The sequence below is a fragment of the Prosopis cineraria genome, unplaced genomic scaffold (genome assembly GCF_029017545.1).
Source record: "Prosopis cineraria cultivar Desert tree isolate PC_DT_omini unplaced genomic scaffold, ASM2901754v1 PC10, whole genome shotgun sequence".
Taxonomy (NCBI): Eukaryota; Viridiplantae; Streptophyta; class Magnoliopsida; order Fabales; family Fabaceae; genus Prosopis; species Prosopis cineraria.
In genome coordinates, this window is record NW_026555341.1 from 34,485,618 (window position 1) to 34,502,779 (window position 17,162).

Consider the following 17,162-nt stretch of genomic DNA (forward strand, 5'->3'; position numbering starts at 1 on the left):
CATCCTCTTTGTCCCGTTGCACAATCTAAACTATTCCAATCAAACTTTAATGATTCTAATTTAATATGAAAAAAATATTACTTTCAGTTCTTGAATTTGTTATCAATTTAAATTGTTATTTGTAACAACTTAGTCCTTATATATATTTTTTTCACTCGGAACAACTCATTTATTATATTTCCTTAATTCAGTAAATTATAGAACTGGAGTTGTATTGAATAAAAATTCAAAGACTAGATCATAATTGAGAAAAAATTTAAGGACTACAAGTTATATTTTATTCCTTTAATAAACACAAAAATATTACTAAGTTGTTAAATTAAATGTAGAGTATTAGTTAAAATTTGATCAAAATAATACGTACTCCCCTCATCCCAGTTTATAAGACATTTTCGGACAAAAATTATGCATATCAATGAAACTCAATAAATACAGTTTATAATTTTATTTTAAAAAAATACAAACTTTTAAAAATATCCTTCATTTAATATTTTATTTATAAAAAATAATAAAAATAAAATACATTAAAAATTATAATATTAAAAATGTATTATTAATAAAATTTTATTTTTATTAAAATTTTTTATATTTTAAAATATTAAATTTTATTTAAAAATATTTTATAATTTAAGATGAAGATGATAATTAATACAAACTCATCATCATATGTCCCCCTTATCGTTTGTCGTAAATTTTAATATCTATATTTGAAGGTAGAGAAATTAAAAGAGATAACTTGAAGGTGTGCAGACAATAATAGTAGGGTTAGTAAAGTAGGGGCAGCCTGAGTGGGACAAAGCAAACCAAACTCGTGCAATGTTGCAAAAGTTGCAAATGTTGGGCCATACAGAAGCATACCAAAATGGAAAATTAAAGCCAAGACATGACCCTCTCTCTGTCTGGCATGCATGGGGTCTCACTCAACAGACGCTCACTCTCCTTAAAACAACTCACAACACTGTCTTCTTCAGCTGTCGGCACCCTTAAAATTATGGCACGCAGAAACACAGACGACGACAGAGGCTGATTAGGCATGCATGAACTTCGGAGCTCATAAATGATTTAAGGTTAATATCCAGCTGCTGCACTTTACTTAGGTCGAACTTGAACAGTTTCAACCTTAGTTATGTCTTGTCCAAAGATTCACATTGTACATTGTTGAACAGTATAAAGTCACAGTGTGTGTCCCTCACACTTGTTTCCCTTGGAACTTTCAAGTGTCTTGTCTCGTTCAAATTCCTGCTTGGAACTTGGAATTCAACAATTCTCTTATTAAATTCTAAGCTGCTTGGGGTATGAATATTATATTATTACATGTATTTTGGAAATTGAAAGAGCAATTTAATTAGAGCCCATGATGATCATCATAAGTGAAAGGCTTCAATTTTAAACTGTTTCTTTAATTTTGATCCAAGCGTTACTGAAATGGGGACAAGCGTTCTTGGCTGAACTACAAAATCGTAGTAGTTTTTATTGGACCTAGCAATGATCGAATACTTCCTTTTTTTCCATGATTGATGAATTCGATCCATTATATGATGAAGTTATGGTTATTCTAAAAATCAAATTAAATTTGTCTTGTTATAAACAATTAAATTTGTTAATTTCATATGACTTTGGGCCGGTGGAAGAGCCAATTGGATTCTTCTATCAGACAACTCTAAATGTTAGACAAGTAAATTGCGTACACAGATTCTTTTATTAAAAGTAATTATATTCAATTAATGATTTGAGTACTAAATGTGTGTTTGGTTTCCGTTGATTAAAAGTTTGATTGTTAAAATTTCGTTCAATTTAATAAAAATTAATTGTTGTAATAAAATTTATATTTAAATATATTTTTAAAAAAATTAATTTGATAAATTAAAAATTATTTAAATTATATATAATAAAATGTACTTTTAAATGTAAAAAAAGATGTTAATTTATGATGATTTATAGTTTTTGTTATATAAATGCAATATATTAGAAATGTTTCAAAAATGTGATAAAAATTTTAAATAAAAAATGTATAAATAATATAAAAAATTATTTTGAATAATTTGTATAATAAAAATTGTATAAAATAATGTAAAACTAAAAAAGTTGGGAAAACATTTATAATAAAATAATGATAAATAATATAAATTAAATTATTTTTATGATATATTGAACAATAATTATATAAATACTTCAATATATATTAATATTAAAAATTAATATGATAAATCATTTTTTAATGCGGTGTTTTCTATGGGCAGAAATTGATAAACAGGTTCATTAATATCATTTAACAGTGTTTTTTGATAGGGAGTTTTCTTTCTGTTGCTATTTATGCGTTGTTTAGTTTCTTGTTTATTTTTTCTCATTTTCTTGGATTTTTTTTGTTACTGTACTGTTTCTTTTTACTTCTATGGTTGCTTTTGTTGAGACTTGTTATTTTGGTGGAATGAAGATCTGGGCCAAAAAAAAAATAATAATTAAATAAAAAAATATTGAAAGCACTTTCAAAAAACTACCTAAAGTTAAGTTGAAGAAATGTGGTTTGAAAGCTTTTTAAATACACTTTTTAAATGAATTTTGGGATAAATTTTAAGAAATTAAATGACTTTAACATTCATAAATTTCGAAAATCCTTTCTAGATGTGAAATGTAAGAAAATCAAACAGACTCTAAATATAAACACTTTTTTAGAGTAGAGATTCAAACGTACTAAAACTATATTAACACTTGTCAAATTCATTAACAATGTCATTCTTCTCTAGCTTCTTTTTTTTTTTTGAATTTCTTATCAATAGAAGCAATCATTTATACTCAAATTTTATTCTTCTTGTGCATTTTGCGCACATTTGAGAACTTTTGGAATTAATTTGTTAAGACGTGGTTTTGCTTGGCTTCAGTTTGATGGTTTATAATTTAAAGACTAAATTTAATTAAACACACACCCTTCGGTCAAAAACATGGTTCGATTTTATCGGCGCATTATCTATCAAACACGTTTTGGGCAAATATATTTCTTTCTTTCTTTTATTTTATTTCATTTTTTTTTTTCGGGTGACAAAATATATCTGCACAGACGAAGAAGAGTAGGTAGGCACAGGCTTTATGGGTTGATTGGACCGATTGAATCAGGCGAAGCCTATAGTTACGGGCCTAAACAGATTGGGCACCTGGATCCTACAAAATAGATCGCTCAGAATCATGCACCCATGTGATTACGTTATTTCTATTTGGGAAAATGACAATTAAGAACCCATGAAATCATTGACCACTATTAAAAATCCTGAATTATTTAAATCCTAATAATATATCATGATCCTGATTTAGAATTAAAAACATGAATTTAAAATTAAAAAAAGACACTACTAAAATTATTATGATGGACTGAAACTATTATTAATCATAATTGAAAAAATTAAAATTCACATCTAAGAATGAGATTAACAATAGTTCTAACTCATAATAATAATTTCATTAGTCTCAACCCATAACATTTGAGATTATAGTGTTTCCAACTGAGATTTATAATAGTTTCAACTCATAAAAGTAATTTCAATAATGTCATTTTTTTAATTATTCAAGTAGTTTACATATATATTGACAAGTATAAAAATTTACAAATGATTGACTTTATATACAAAAATGACTTTGGTAAATTTTTAAATAACTGTCATATATTTACAAGTATCTTTTGAAAGTTTTATAAGTAAATTTTTATTTCATTTTGGAAAACAACCCATCCCCTGGTATGATTTTTGATTTTCCCAACTAAAATTAACAATAATCCTTACTCATAATAATAATTTTAGTAGTATTTTTCTTGATTTTAAATTTAAATATTTTTAATTTGAAGTAAAGATTATGAACCATTATTGAAATTTTCATAATTTAGCATAATTGTCATTTTTCCTTTCTATTTTTATAAAATAAAAATGTTACTCCACCTGCTCTTATTTATTAGGGGAAAAAAAAAATACCATATGTCTGGTTCATTTAAGATATTCTTTCAATTCTTTTTCTTATGCTAGAATAATCATTTTAACCAAAAAAAAAATAAGAATCTTGAGGCAATCATTTCTTTCTCATATTCAATATGTGCAAGTCAACAATCATTACAAACAATTTCATTTCACTAGATTGATTGAACCACGTTACTATACTCTATCAACAATCAAAACTTTGAAAATATTATATTAATCAAAAGATCTCTTCTAATAATTTCATTCCTCTACCTTCATATGGCTCAAAATTAACACTAGGAATTAAAGAAATTAAAATAAAGATATAGTTTTGTCATTTGAAGAAAAAGCCATGTACATGAGAGGAGGAAAAGTGTTAGCAAGCATGTTATAAGCTAATCCGTTCAATAACAATATGTACAAACCGCGCCATTCATAAGCTTAAATAGTATATATACGACTTATACCTAATACAATGCATGGAACCAACATGTAAAACTACATTACATCTGACAAGCATACAATGTCCCATAAAAGAACACAATAGCTTAGCTTAAAACCTCAAACTATATAGAGATGGAATCAGCAATGACTTTCCCACTCCATTTATTAGGGTGTTGTGAGGACTCAGGAGGGCATTTAAGAAGTGAAAATCTATGAAAGCATGGCTTGAAGGATGACAGAAAATAGGAAGGCAGGCAACGATGACAGAAGGCAACACCATGCAGGAAATCACAAGTGGCGTATTTATTCGATGATACTATTGAAGATGGAAGCTGAACCACCCACAAATGACTAGAAATAATAATTTGCTCAGCGGTATGAAACATGAACCTCCCTTTTTATAGCACACCTTGTGTCAAGCCATGAAATAATGTCATCATGGACAGCAAAAATTCTGTCATCTGGTTCACCTTCCAAAATGCAGTGATAACCACCTTCATAGATTTTTAGCGTCTTGTCCTTGCTGGATGCTTTCTCATAAAGAAATCGACTCACTTTAGGATCTGTCACCTTGTCGTCTGCTCCGTGAAGAACTAATAACGGGGCTGATACCTGCAATGCCACACCCCTCCATGATGAAGACGTTTCCAATGATATAAGCACAAATGCATGGAGAAACCAGAAACAACCATTGGGGGAACCCACAGTAAATTTTGGAAACATAACAAACACAGTAAGCAAGCAAATAAAAAAACTGACCTTCTCGACTTGTGACTCAATATCTTGTGTGGCCTTTAAAAGTTCCATGCCAGTTCTAAGACGCATCTGATCTTCATAACAAATAACATTGTACACAGCCTACAAAAGAAACAATTAAGACAGGAATGACAATGTCAATCATAGTACAATTACAAGAAACCATACAAAGAGTCACAGCGTGTATGCTGAGCGTGTTGCCAAATTGGCTTTGTCTATATGAATGTTCATGGTCTGAAGTTTTCGTCACTGTAGATTTTCATCTTTCCTGTTCTTTTCCTATGAAGGGAGGGGTTGAGGCAGAGAAAAGTTGCACGTTCAAAGAAAAGAATATGCAATCGGATGAATCGGCCAAACTCTGGGTCTGAGATGATGTATGGTTAACAAAACAATTTAGGATAAAATGCATATCATATGTGAATTTTCCTTCCTTTTGAGCCAAACTGCAGTGAATGCTAAATACAAGAATGTGGCAAATTCAATACTAGAAGAAATTATTGAGCCCTTCATGTGTTCGAAGCCAAAAAATCTTATGGAACTTTAAAGCGTAGCGTGTATGTAACTTCCACAGTAATGTCTATGGGTCGAGTCATTGATCCTGAGCATGATGTTGTATGAAAATACAGAAGACAAGCATCCATTAAATGAAAAATTATTTAAAAAATCACCAGATATCAAAATTGTCGGAAATATTTCAGACGAGAAAAGTACACTAGATCCCCAATAAAATGAAAACATAAAGAAATGCTTTGAAACTCAGATGGGAACCTTCACTCCAGAATTTAACTTTATTATTGGGTCAAGAGTTGATGATCATCAAAAGTTTATTAACCCACACGATAAAAAACAAAAGCTTAACAAGTCAAAGACCCAGTAAATAAAAGACATTTGGTTTAAGAAGGAATAACAGTTAGTTTCAGATCTAAGAATAGGATTGACAAAGAAACCAACCAATTTTCTTTTGCTCGGTTCTCTGAAGGCCAGCTCTGCTAAATCTTGCTGTGGGAAGAGTTTTGCTTTTGGTATCACTTTAGACAGAAAAGTTAATACCTTCAAAACTGCATCTGATGGTAATAAGTCGTCCGCAACCTTGAACAGCCACAGAGATCAATAAATCAGGCAGTATATACTAATATAACCTCCAAAGTCCAAATAGAAGGTAGAATATAACAAATGGTCACTTTTAGTTCAATTCAAATGTAATCTGTTTCCATTATCACCTTTTCAAAACATCTACTGTCTTTAACTTATTTATAACACTAGGGTTATTACTTTATCTGAATCAACAAGCCATGCATAATTGAAGTAGAAGAGAATAAATTCCACAACAAATAATGCAATAAGCCAATAATCAAGCAATGATTCTTCCACAGCCCATAGCGTTCAGTAATAAATTTTTGAATAGTAGACTCTGTGGAACTTTTTCAGAATCAGTTCCAAAAGCAAGACTTAAGTGATATCAAGTTCATAAAGATTATATGCTCAACAATATTTAAAAGAATGATCCATCTTTTCTAGAAAGATAAAGAGTTTATTCAATCCAAAAGCAGTCGCAATTCTGGAGACGAACTATTTTTTGGCTGTAATTTTAGACTATTTAAGCTTTCAGTAATTTCCTTGCAAACTAGGTGGTCCACAATCCACAATAACTAATGGTCCATAGTTTAACTTTGGGGACTCCTTTTCCGACAACCATTTTCACTTTTCAGGCACAAAATGAGTGGTAGTGGCCAGCCCATAGTCCAACATAATTTTTTTAGTCTTTCACTCAAAAATAATGTGATAACAAACTGAAAGTACATCTTCAAGACAATTTAGTTAGGTTCCATCAGTTTATTTAAATATGCTTTACCGTCACACCAGATCCCTTTGAAAGTTTAATCCTCAAAGCGATCTACAGGTTCCTGAAGGCTATTCAAGGACTAAAAGGCTACGCTAGGTAAAGATACGAATCAGGTCACCATCACTACACTGTCTCCATCTCCAAGCCTAACCTTGGTCTAAGTCTAACCTCAAGCCTGAAGTAGCATATCCTTGGTCTAAGTCTAACCTCAACTAAAACCAGAAAGTTAAGAAGCTAAAATGAGTAATTAGTTGTATCTTGTCTTGATAGACACCTACACGTTTCAAGAGATTGATAATTTTGTTTTGACACTCATAACTCATTTTCAGTAATATCTAGATCTTATTTCAGGCAAAGATTTCTCGGTGCTGAGAACTTTCTTCCTCCATCTGATATTTACCAAGAACCATCTAAAGCCACAAAATGAAGCAAAAATCCTGCAAGGCAGGAAATGGTTCCAACTTCCAAGATTGATGCATAAACTAGCTGAGAATATACAGTACACCAAAACTCAACTTTACAGAGCATACTCAAATGATTATAAAAACTTGTCTTTAAACCAAAGTAAGTGGATTTTATCTTGCCTAATAATAGTGCAATACATGTATTATTTAAAACATAAACAATTAGGACAACAGTTTCAGGCCTGATAATCGGCTTTGACACATTATGTTTTTCTTTATATTTCACCGTTAATTATGCCTATGGCATGAAGGTCCAAGAGTTCCATCCCTGTTTTAAGAATAAGTTAAAAAGGAGAAATCAAGAGTTTAAATTAATTGGAGTTTGTATTTTTTGAGCTACCAAAATAAGAACAGAACTTGGGTGACAGAAACAGTTACATAGTGACATATATAAATTCCAAGGCAATATTTCCTGCTTCAGAATGAAAAGAAACAGTATTTGGTTAGATATTTAAGATTTCAGTAATTAGAATTTGATCTCAAACAGAACTACAAAATTATAATGGTGAAGTTGTTCGACATTAACGGCTATAAAGTAAAATAATCTTACTTTACACATGGGTGCAACAAGGAGAACACCATCCCAATTATTTGGTTCCTTCAAATGAACTTTGAGAGTAACAGCTCCCCCCATTGACTGGCCCAATATAAATCGAGGCAACCCTCTTAGCTCAGGTCTAGCTGTCACAATTAAGGTGCAAGGCATGCTCAATTACATTTTGCATTTCAATGCGAAAAAATAGCAATCCTCAATATAACATCATAAAGGCTAAAACATCAGACCTTTGATTTTTCTATAGTGTTCGATAACATCGTCAACTAAATAATCAAAATTCGGTATGTAACCATGTAGTCCTTCAGAAAGACCAAAGCCAGGATAGTCCATAGCATAAACAGCATACCCGGATCCAGCAATCCGCCTGGCAATACCTGAAAATTCAAATTCTCCCTATTGCGTTATATGATGAATCTCTTGAATTTTTTTTAACTGCAGAAAGCTCCAACATACTGATACGACTTGAACCGACAAAGAATAATTGAATAAAGAGATAATGACAAACCTTCAAAGAAGTATGTGCAAGTATCACCATACCCATGGCAGAAACACACAGCTGCTTTGATTGGAACGCCTGGTTTTGGCATCCAAGTTTTGCAGAAAATTTCCAAACCCCTGGAATTCCTTTCGTACCACTGCAAAAAGCATCCAGAATATCAACTCAATAGCCTCCTAAATGAATCACATTTTTAACCCAGTTAACATGAATTAATTAAAAGGGGAAAAAGTAAAGCCCCGTTTTGGTCCTCGAAAGACAGACCCAGTAAAAATTGAATCCTTGGATAACTTTCATACCGGAAAGTTTAATTTTATATAATAAGTATCTTTACTTTTAGAAGGATGAACTTAAATCAAGTCAAATTTTCAGGTAACAAAGTGATAGAAAAAGAAGTTTGAGAGAGCCAATCAATACTAGCGTCATCATTAAAGTAACAAAATAATTCGAAAAAGAAAAATAGGCTTCAGAGTATAAACTCAGCTTACTTCGTCAGTTATGATCCCAGCAGGAGCCGTCTACGATGGCCATGAAAGACGAATAGAGGAAGAGATTCAAACATCAGTCACTGATTGAACACGAAGAAAGGAAGATTCTTGAAAATTCCCAACAGATCAAACGGCTGAAACTAAAGCATAGAGGCGATCACGATGAAGAATAAAAGGTTAAGCAGGCTAACCTTGAATAAGCAATGATCCAGCCCTTGTTGCAGTCCCTTGAAAGCTTCACGAACGTGCCTGCGAGTGTAAGCGAAGTCGAGGTTGCGCCTAGCTATGGCATTTAAGTCGTCGCTCAAGCCTTCGATTGGAGGCTTCCTCAGGGCGGATACGGTGAGTTTAGTGTTGGAGAAAGGACGAGTGAGATTGAAGTTGAATCTGGAAGTGGTGGGTATTTGATGATGAAGAGGTTGTTGAATGGGAGAGAAGGGTAATCTGAGCGATCGAAGTCGGTGTGATAGAGGAAGCTCCATGGCTGCTCGGGTTAGTGCTTTGCTATGTTGTGATCTGCGCGCTTCAATGATTTTTGCCAGAATATATAATATATATATTCAGTCAAAAAATACACACACACACACACACATGTGAAATAGAACCCCTGCCCCATATCGGTTTAACGGGACGCAAAACTATTATTATTATTATTATCTTTTTAAATTTTAAATTTTTAAAATAAACATCTTAAATTTTAAACTATTACTTGAATAGGAAATCATCTCTAACTTTTATTCATTTAATTTTATATAAAATTTTAATTTAATATTTAATTTTATAAAATATTTTTTAACCCTTTAATCCTAATACCATTAATTTTAAATTATTATTTTTTTTGTTAATCATTATCATTTTAAAATAATTAAACTTAATTTATCAATATTTAATAATATTTTGTCAATATTTAAAAATTTAATATAAAAATTGATGAGATAACATTAATAATGTTAGGACTAAAGAATTAAAAAGATATTTTATAAATTCACCAAAAAAATATGTTATAAAATTAAGATTAAAATAAAATATTGTGTAAAGATAAAAAATTAAATATATACTTTAACTAAAATAAATTATTATTTATATTTGTATATTCTAGTAATTAAAAAACTTCCTATATTTTACCACCAATAAAAAAAAATATAGTCAATAGTTGTTGTTAAAAAATTTTAAAAAAAACATAGTTAATTTTACTTGTATTTTTTAAAAAACAAAAAATTTAAATTTTACTTTTTTTCTCTCTATTTCTTTTAAATAATACTCCCTCTGTTTAAAAATATAAAAAAATTTAATCAAATCTCACTCTCTAATAAAATAGTTATTTATTTTTAAATTAATCATATTTTTTCATATTCACCCCTATTAAACACTCTATAATAAAATATAAAATTATTATTAATATTAATATTTTTTTAAAAAACAATGACTATATCTTGAAAAGTTAACATTTAACTCCTTAAAAGTGTTTTATATTTTTTAATAAAAAAAGCATAAATTAATACTTCAATGCATCAGGTTTAAAATTTAGTTAGTATTATGAAACTCTTTTTTTTTTTTGGGCTTTTCAAATCACATCAAACAATATTTATAAATCACATGCTGTTATTGTACTATATTTTATTTTTATATTAATTAATTCTAAAATTTTTCCATTGATCAAATAAAATTTATGGAAAAATAGAAAAAATGGGGAGGCTTTCCTTGCGCTTACCTTTATCAGATCTTTGAAAATGACTTTCACAAGTTTGAACTTTGAATTCTACTTTTGACATTATTTTTGACCATAAATTACAATTCTTTTTTCATGCAATCTCAAGTCTTGGTCGGTTTGCTGTTTTTAAGGCAGGCATGTGGTGTTTCACTTGCGAACGTATTGTACGGATTAAATGACTAAATTGTATAAATTTAATTAACGTTCAGATTAAAAAATTTATATATTTATTATATTTAAATTGAGATTCAATTAAATATGAAATTAAAGTAGGGATGAGCAAACCCAAATGAATCAAATATTATTTATTTGATTTGATTTATTTAATTTTTTGATTTGATTTAATTTTTTTTAAGAAAAATTTTTGTTGATCAGTTTAATTCTGTTTTAAAATTTTTGAACTAAATAAACTAAATCAATCAAATTATATATAGTTTTCTTTTCATATTTTAAAAATGTGAATAAATTCTTATTTAGATGAGTAAGAAATATCTTTTTACTACTGTAGTAATAATATTTTTTTATTTAATGTGATGTTCTAATTTTTTATTTATATAATTTAGTTTTTAATGCAATAGTAGTGATTTTATTAATTTTTTCATGAATTATAGTATAAGATTGTTATTTTTTTGTTTGGCCTTCAATATCAAGGAAAAAAATTGAATAGAAAAATATATGAATAATTAAACTCTATAAATTCAAATCAAAGCTCATAAATCAAATAGAGCAATTGAATCAAACCATTATAATTTAATTTAATTTTAATTTAATTTGATCATATATTTTGATTAAATTCAATCCATATTTTTTATATATTTTGGTTGATCAGTTTTAGAGAAATTAAAACCGAACTAATCAAATGCTCACCCCTAAATTAAAATGTAACAACTATTTAAAAACTTTTTTCAAGCAACTACTAGCATCCATGAGTGTAGATTTTGCATGGATAGATGGAAAAGGCATTACTCGTTACCATCTCATTTATAAGACACATTATAAAATGTCCATTTGATTTTATTTATAAGTTATAATAAAGAAAAATATTTAAGTAAATCTAGTGTATGATATCATTTGTGATCTATACAATAAAAATATAATATTTAGATCATATTAAATATGATTTGATTCTAATATTAATAATAGTAGAGAGAGAAAAGGTAAGAAATCAAATGTGCATCTTGTTATAAAAATAAAATCAATTTAAAAAGTTACACTATTTTATTTAGATTATTTAAAGTATTTTAATTTGATAGATAACAAATAAGGTAGTTTATCCGATCTAATTAAGTATTTATCTATGATAAGACTATTTAAATAACATTTGAAATGTATTTTTTTTAAAATATCCTAATATCACTTTTTCAATTTTTTTTATAGAGGCTAATTTAAAACTATATACACTTTCATTCATTTTATTTTTTTATATTAATATTGGTAAAATTGGTTAGAATAACTTAAAAAAAATGGAGGAAGTAAACGTTTTTCCTGGTTCTTCCTCCCATGTTACATATTCTCTTCCACGTCCGTTTAAACAGTCAAACATTTTCTTTCCTTTTGAACATAATAATCAACGTCATGCCTGATTAACACATTGGAGAAGATTAACGTGTTTTGTGAGTTAATGGGTATTAGTGCATGATTGTCAATTTAAACATGCTGGCGGCTCTTTTGGGGTAAAAAGTCATTAGATATGCTTGTATCTTAACCTTTATATTTTTTTTAAAAAAAAAACTTGCATATAATTTTATATTTTTAAGATTTATAAATTTTGAAATGAATGGAGAGTTGAGGGCGCCTTTAAAAAAAAAAAAACGAAGAAAGAAAGAAAGGACACATGTTTGACATTGCCACGGCCCCAAAAAGAAGGGGAAAAGGACACGTGTTTCACAACGTGGGGTTTTAAAAGTGTGATGTGAATGGCACGAGAGGAAACGCACGCGAAAGTGACTGTCACAGTCACCTGTACAAATTGTTGATTTTGCAGATCCTCCAAAGTTCAAGCCCACCCATTCCAGCAACGCCGTCCAGCAATTTGATTTTTATAAACATACTAATCAAATTGAATTGATGTAGTACGTATCATGAATGAAATTTTATTTACAAATCATGTTTCATATAAAAAACAATAATTAATATATATATATATATATATATATTTGCTGGTTATAAAAAAACGATAAAATATCTAGTTTGAAGTTTTCTTCAGGTCAAAAAAGAACTCTTCAATTCCATGATTGTTATCCCCCTTCGTGTTTTAAGAAACGGACCACCGACCTTCATTGGCGAGATAGATTATTTATTTTTTTTATGCATGAAATACATGATGGGATTAGATTTTAACCTAACTTAAAATTTAATATCTTTTATTAAAAAGATTGGATTAGGCAACTACAGTCAAATTTAGTCCAGTGATAATTTAAAAATTAATAAAATCATACTTAATCTATAAGATTGAAAAATTAGTCCTGTTAGTTCGATATTCATTTAGTTTTTTTTCTCTTTCTTTTTTTTCTATGAAAAGCAATAATCTATTTCAATCTAATAAACTAAATTAAGATAATAAAAATACTTATAATTATAATAAATTCATAATAATTTATAACAACAAGAAAAAAATATTTCAATTACAATCTAGGTGGTTCAGATTATTAAATTATTAGTCTAAGTGTGCGACCATATAAGGAATCAAACTTATTAAATTATTAATAGTTTTAACTTATTATTATAAATAATTAATAAATTAATTATAATCACTAGACTAAGTGATCTACATGTCCAATTTTTTATCTAATTCAACCTGAAAAAATAATTTATTTATTTTTTTAATCTTTTAAATTTTAAAAGATTAATTTTTAATAAGATTGAATAGGATCGAATATTTTTGGGGTCAGATTGAATTGAATAGGACCAGAGAATTTCTGCCCAATCCTAAAATACATCATTTAGTATTACTGGAATAGAAATATTAGTGGCCGATCACAAACAATGATTTCTTTCAGCTAAGAATAAAGGCCCAGTTTTACAATTATTGGGCTTAGCCCAAAGTACAGTTTACGATAGCCCCATAAGTGAATGGAATTCCTTTGTCCAGGATGAATAACAATGGTCCAATTGGGTTGAAAAGACTAGAGTTTTTTTTTTTTTTAAATAGATATTCATAGTAAAAAGAAATCGTCCAAATAGACCCTTACGCCCACCAGACTTGTCAATCTCTAATTTTCTCTCAATCAACCAAAGAACTAATATGGCAGAAATAACTAACAAAATTATGGGTTTAAATCTTATAAGAATTTTATTGGTTGGCAATCTATAAATAGTTTTTTGAATTTAAAGACATATTTTGAACTTAATAAGCCTGGAAATCCAATTTATATAAACTTTTTATTTAAAAAAGTTATGGTAGAAGTTAAATATGGTAAACGTTGGATGCACAAGATTTATTAAGCTTTTGTTTGGGATAGAAAAATAGAAAAGAGAGAAAACTAGAGGAAAAAGAGTTTTTGTACCTTTGCTTTTTTTTTTTTCCCGCCTTATTTTTCTTTATAGAATGGGACAACTAAAGGAAAAATTTTATGCGAGGAAGGGAGAAGAGAATTGATGTAGATCAATACTAAACACTGTAAGTTGCATCGCCAATTTTGAATCTTAACCCCTTAGTGACTTGTTAGGGTACAGAATCAAGTACTATTTGCTTCTATTTTTCTCTCATAGTCTTCTCTCTTTCCTATTTCCCTCTCATTTCATTTCAAAAGAAAGGTAAGAGTCTTTCCAATACTAAAATAAACTAATTCAAGGCTATAAATACAAATAATGACCGCCATTCAATCTTGTGGGATAAGACATTGACTTGTTCTAATCATGTGGCCTAATCAAAATTTTATATATTTTGTGTTTTTCTTGTTTTGAGTTGTCCTATCCCATCTCGTTCTATTTGCCTCGAGTAGCACCGAGCTAAGCCAAGATAGGAGGAGGATAACTAACCTTAGAAGGTGGCATAGGTACATGGACGCTTAAGGGCAGCATATAGTTCATGATGGATTCCCCTAATCTCTATTCTTGTTACCAAAGAGAGCATCATCACAAATGAATTTATCACTTATTCAAGTATTCAACTTTTTTTTTGGGCCAACAAAAGAGTCCATTTTATTAATCACAAAAAAAATGAATACACACACTAATAGCCAAAGCAACAAAAAAAAACACTAAAAAAAATCTACAAATACAACCTAACAAAAACTGACTAAGAAAAAAAAACAAACACAAAACAATAACCAGTTCAATTCCTATTTTGAACAAACCAGTATAACTATCATTAACAGAAAAATTCAAAGTTGTAACTCTATTACTATTCAGCACCCAAGCCAAGGTAGATGGAGATGACGATACCACACCAATCGGATCCATCTTCCTATTAGCATCATCTGCAAATAAATCTACAGTCTTATTACAATTTCTATTAACTAGAGAGAAAAAAAAACAAGTGTTCGTAGAGTTCGTCAAGCTTTGAATGTCTTTAATAACACTAGCACTTTTCCAATCGCAACATGCAATAACATCTTTAGTTACGGCATTAAAGAAAACTTCACAATCCCCTTCCACACACACCTTCTATAAACCCATCTCCCTTACTAATAATAAAGTTTTTTCCATTGCCAAAGCTTTAATCATTAGTGTAGGAGAGCTAATCACTTTTTCACTAACATACCATTATGAATTTACCTTCAGCATCCCAACTAACAATCCCAATACCTCCAATCCCTTTCTTTAAAGGCACCATCAAAATTCGCTTTGATTATATCTCTCTCAAGAAACCTCCAACAAGATCTATATTTACAAGATTTAATACCCACATTGTTTACCTCATTTCATAACATAGTTTGAGCTTCATTAAAAGACCAATCAACTAATTTATTTACCTCCTTAGGATCCACATCAATGCCTTTAAACAAAAATTTGCATCTTAATTTCCAAATGTACCAACATTTGAGAGCAAATTGAGATTTAATATCATCAGTAAAACCAACTTTCATCAACCAAAATTCACATCAATCATTAATTCTTCTCACATCCTATCTTTTAATTTTCCATTCCAACTGTTCCCCAAACTAAACATGTAACATTCTAAAAATTTAAACCCAATTAACTAAGATTAATTAGAATAATTAAGTTTATTGATGTTGTGTGTGGCCAGAAGGGTCTAATTAGTATGATTGATTGTGATTTCAATCCTAAATACGGGTTCAAAGTGAAGTCTGGTTGCTCAAGTGCGAAAAAGGGAGAAAATTTGAAAGTTGTGGCTCTGTGCCACACGCCGAGGTATATGGCTCATCTGCCACAATGCATGTGTACCAACCAGCCCTGGGATAAACCTCTTTGTGCCATGCGTTGTAGTGCATGATGTGTCTTCCGCGGTGCATGGTCAAAATTTCTAATAAGAGACTAATCTATCAAACAAAACTCACGTATTAGATAAAAAACAGAAGAGATGAGAAGGAGAAAATGAGAGTACACCACTTGCTCTGCCAAGGCATGAACTTGAGGACCATTAGAGATAGTTTGGAGCCTCGTAATATCAAAAGTAAGTCATATATGCCCTTTACTTCCTTTCTCCCTCTATTTTCTTAATGTTAAAAGTTAGGCTTTAGTTGAGAAATATGATTTTCGACTTATAGAGGCTATGGGTTAAAACCTTTTGACCTAGATAAAGTTAATAGGAGTTGTTTAAGCTATTTAAACTTAGCATTATTGGCCCTATGTGTTTTTGGTATTTGGGAGCCATAAATGCATGAAAATCCTCCATAAATGAGGAAGACGGAGTAATGTGGCCCCATCAATGATTGTTTAGAAGTTGAATGAAGTTAATGAATGGTACCTTTATAGTTGGGCAGATTAAATTTTAAGAGTATTAAAGTATTGAATTAGGTGTGAAAATTATCCTGAAAGAGGATATTAATTATTATGTCATGATTCATTGTAGACCTATTACCTATTAGCGCCATTCAAGCTTTATAAGTGTAAATTTAAAGGATAAACATTTAACCTCTCAAAAGTTTGAAGTAATTGAGAGAATTTTTTTTTTATGCTTTTGTATGTTAATTGATTTATTGAGTTATACTTGATAATTAAAATGTGTAAAATTGAATAACATGCAAGTGTGGCATGACTTACTTGAAAATCCACTATAATGATCTTATAAGTTCAATGACGTGCTTTCTTCAGAGTTTAATGATTTTTGTTAAGTGAAGTTCAATGACTTGATGTGTGAAAAGTGCAATGAAATAGTGTTTATAAAGTCTTATGATGTGTTGCTTGTGAATTTCAATGAATGTGTGTGTATTATAAGGAGTTCAATGATTATGTGATATGTAAAATTTGATGACCATGTGTAAATGGAGTTCAATGATTATGTATTTTGGGAAGTTCAGCGATCATGTGTAATGTAGAGTTTTATCACTACTTGTGAATT

General features: G+C 29.5%; 1 protein-coding gene across 1 annotated transcript; it reads right to left on the reverse strand.

Annotated features, from left to right (window-relative positions):
- Positions 1–4,256: 4,256 nt before the first annotated feature.
- LOC129284533 (caffeoylshikimate esterase-like) lies at positions 4,257–9,514 on the reverse strand. Its single transcript, XM_054920044.1, has 8 exons — positions 9,177–9,514; positions 8,986–9,015; positions 8,507–8,636; positions 8,229–8,375; positions 7,996–8,126; positions 6,090–6,227; positions 5,142–5,240; positions 4,257–4,994 (listed from the first exon to the last, which is right to left on the reverse strand). The coding sequence occupies exons 1-8, from the start codon at positions 9,465–9,467 to the stop codon at positions 4,752–4,754; spliced, it is 1,209 nt and encodes a 402-aa protein (XP_054776019.1). The 5' UTR covers positions 9,468–9,514; the 3' UTR covers positions 4,257–4,751.
- Between the last annotated feature and the right edge of the window lie 7,648 nt (positions 9,515–17,162).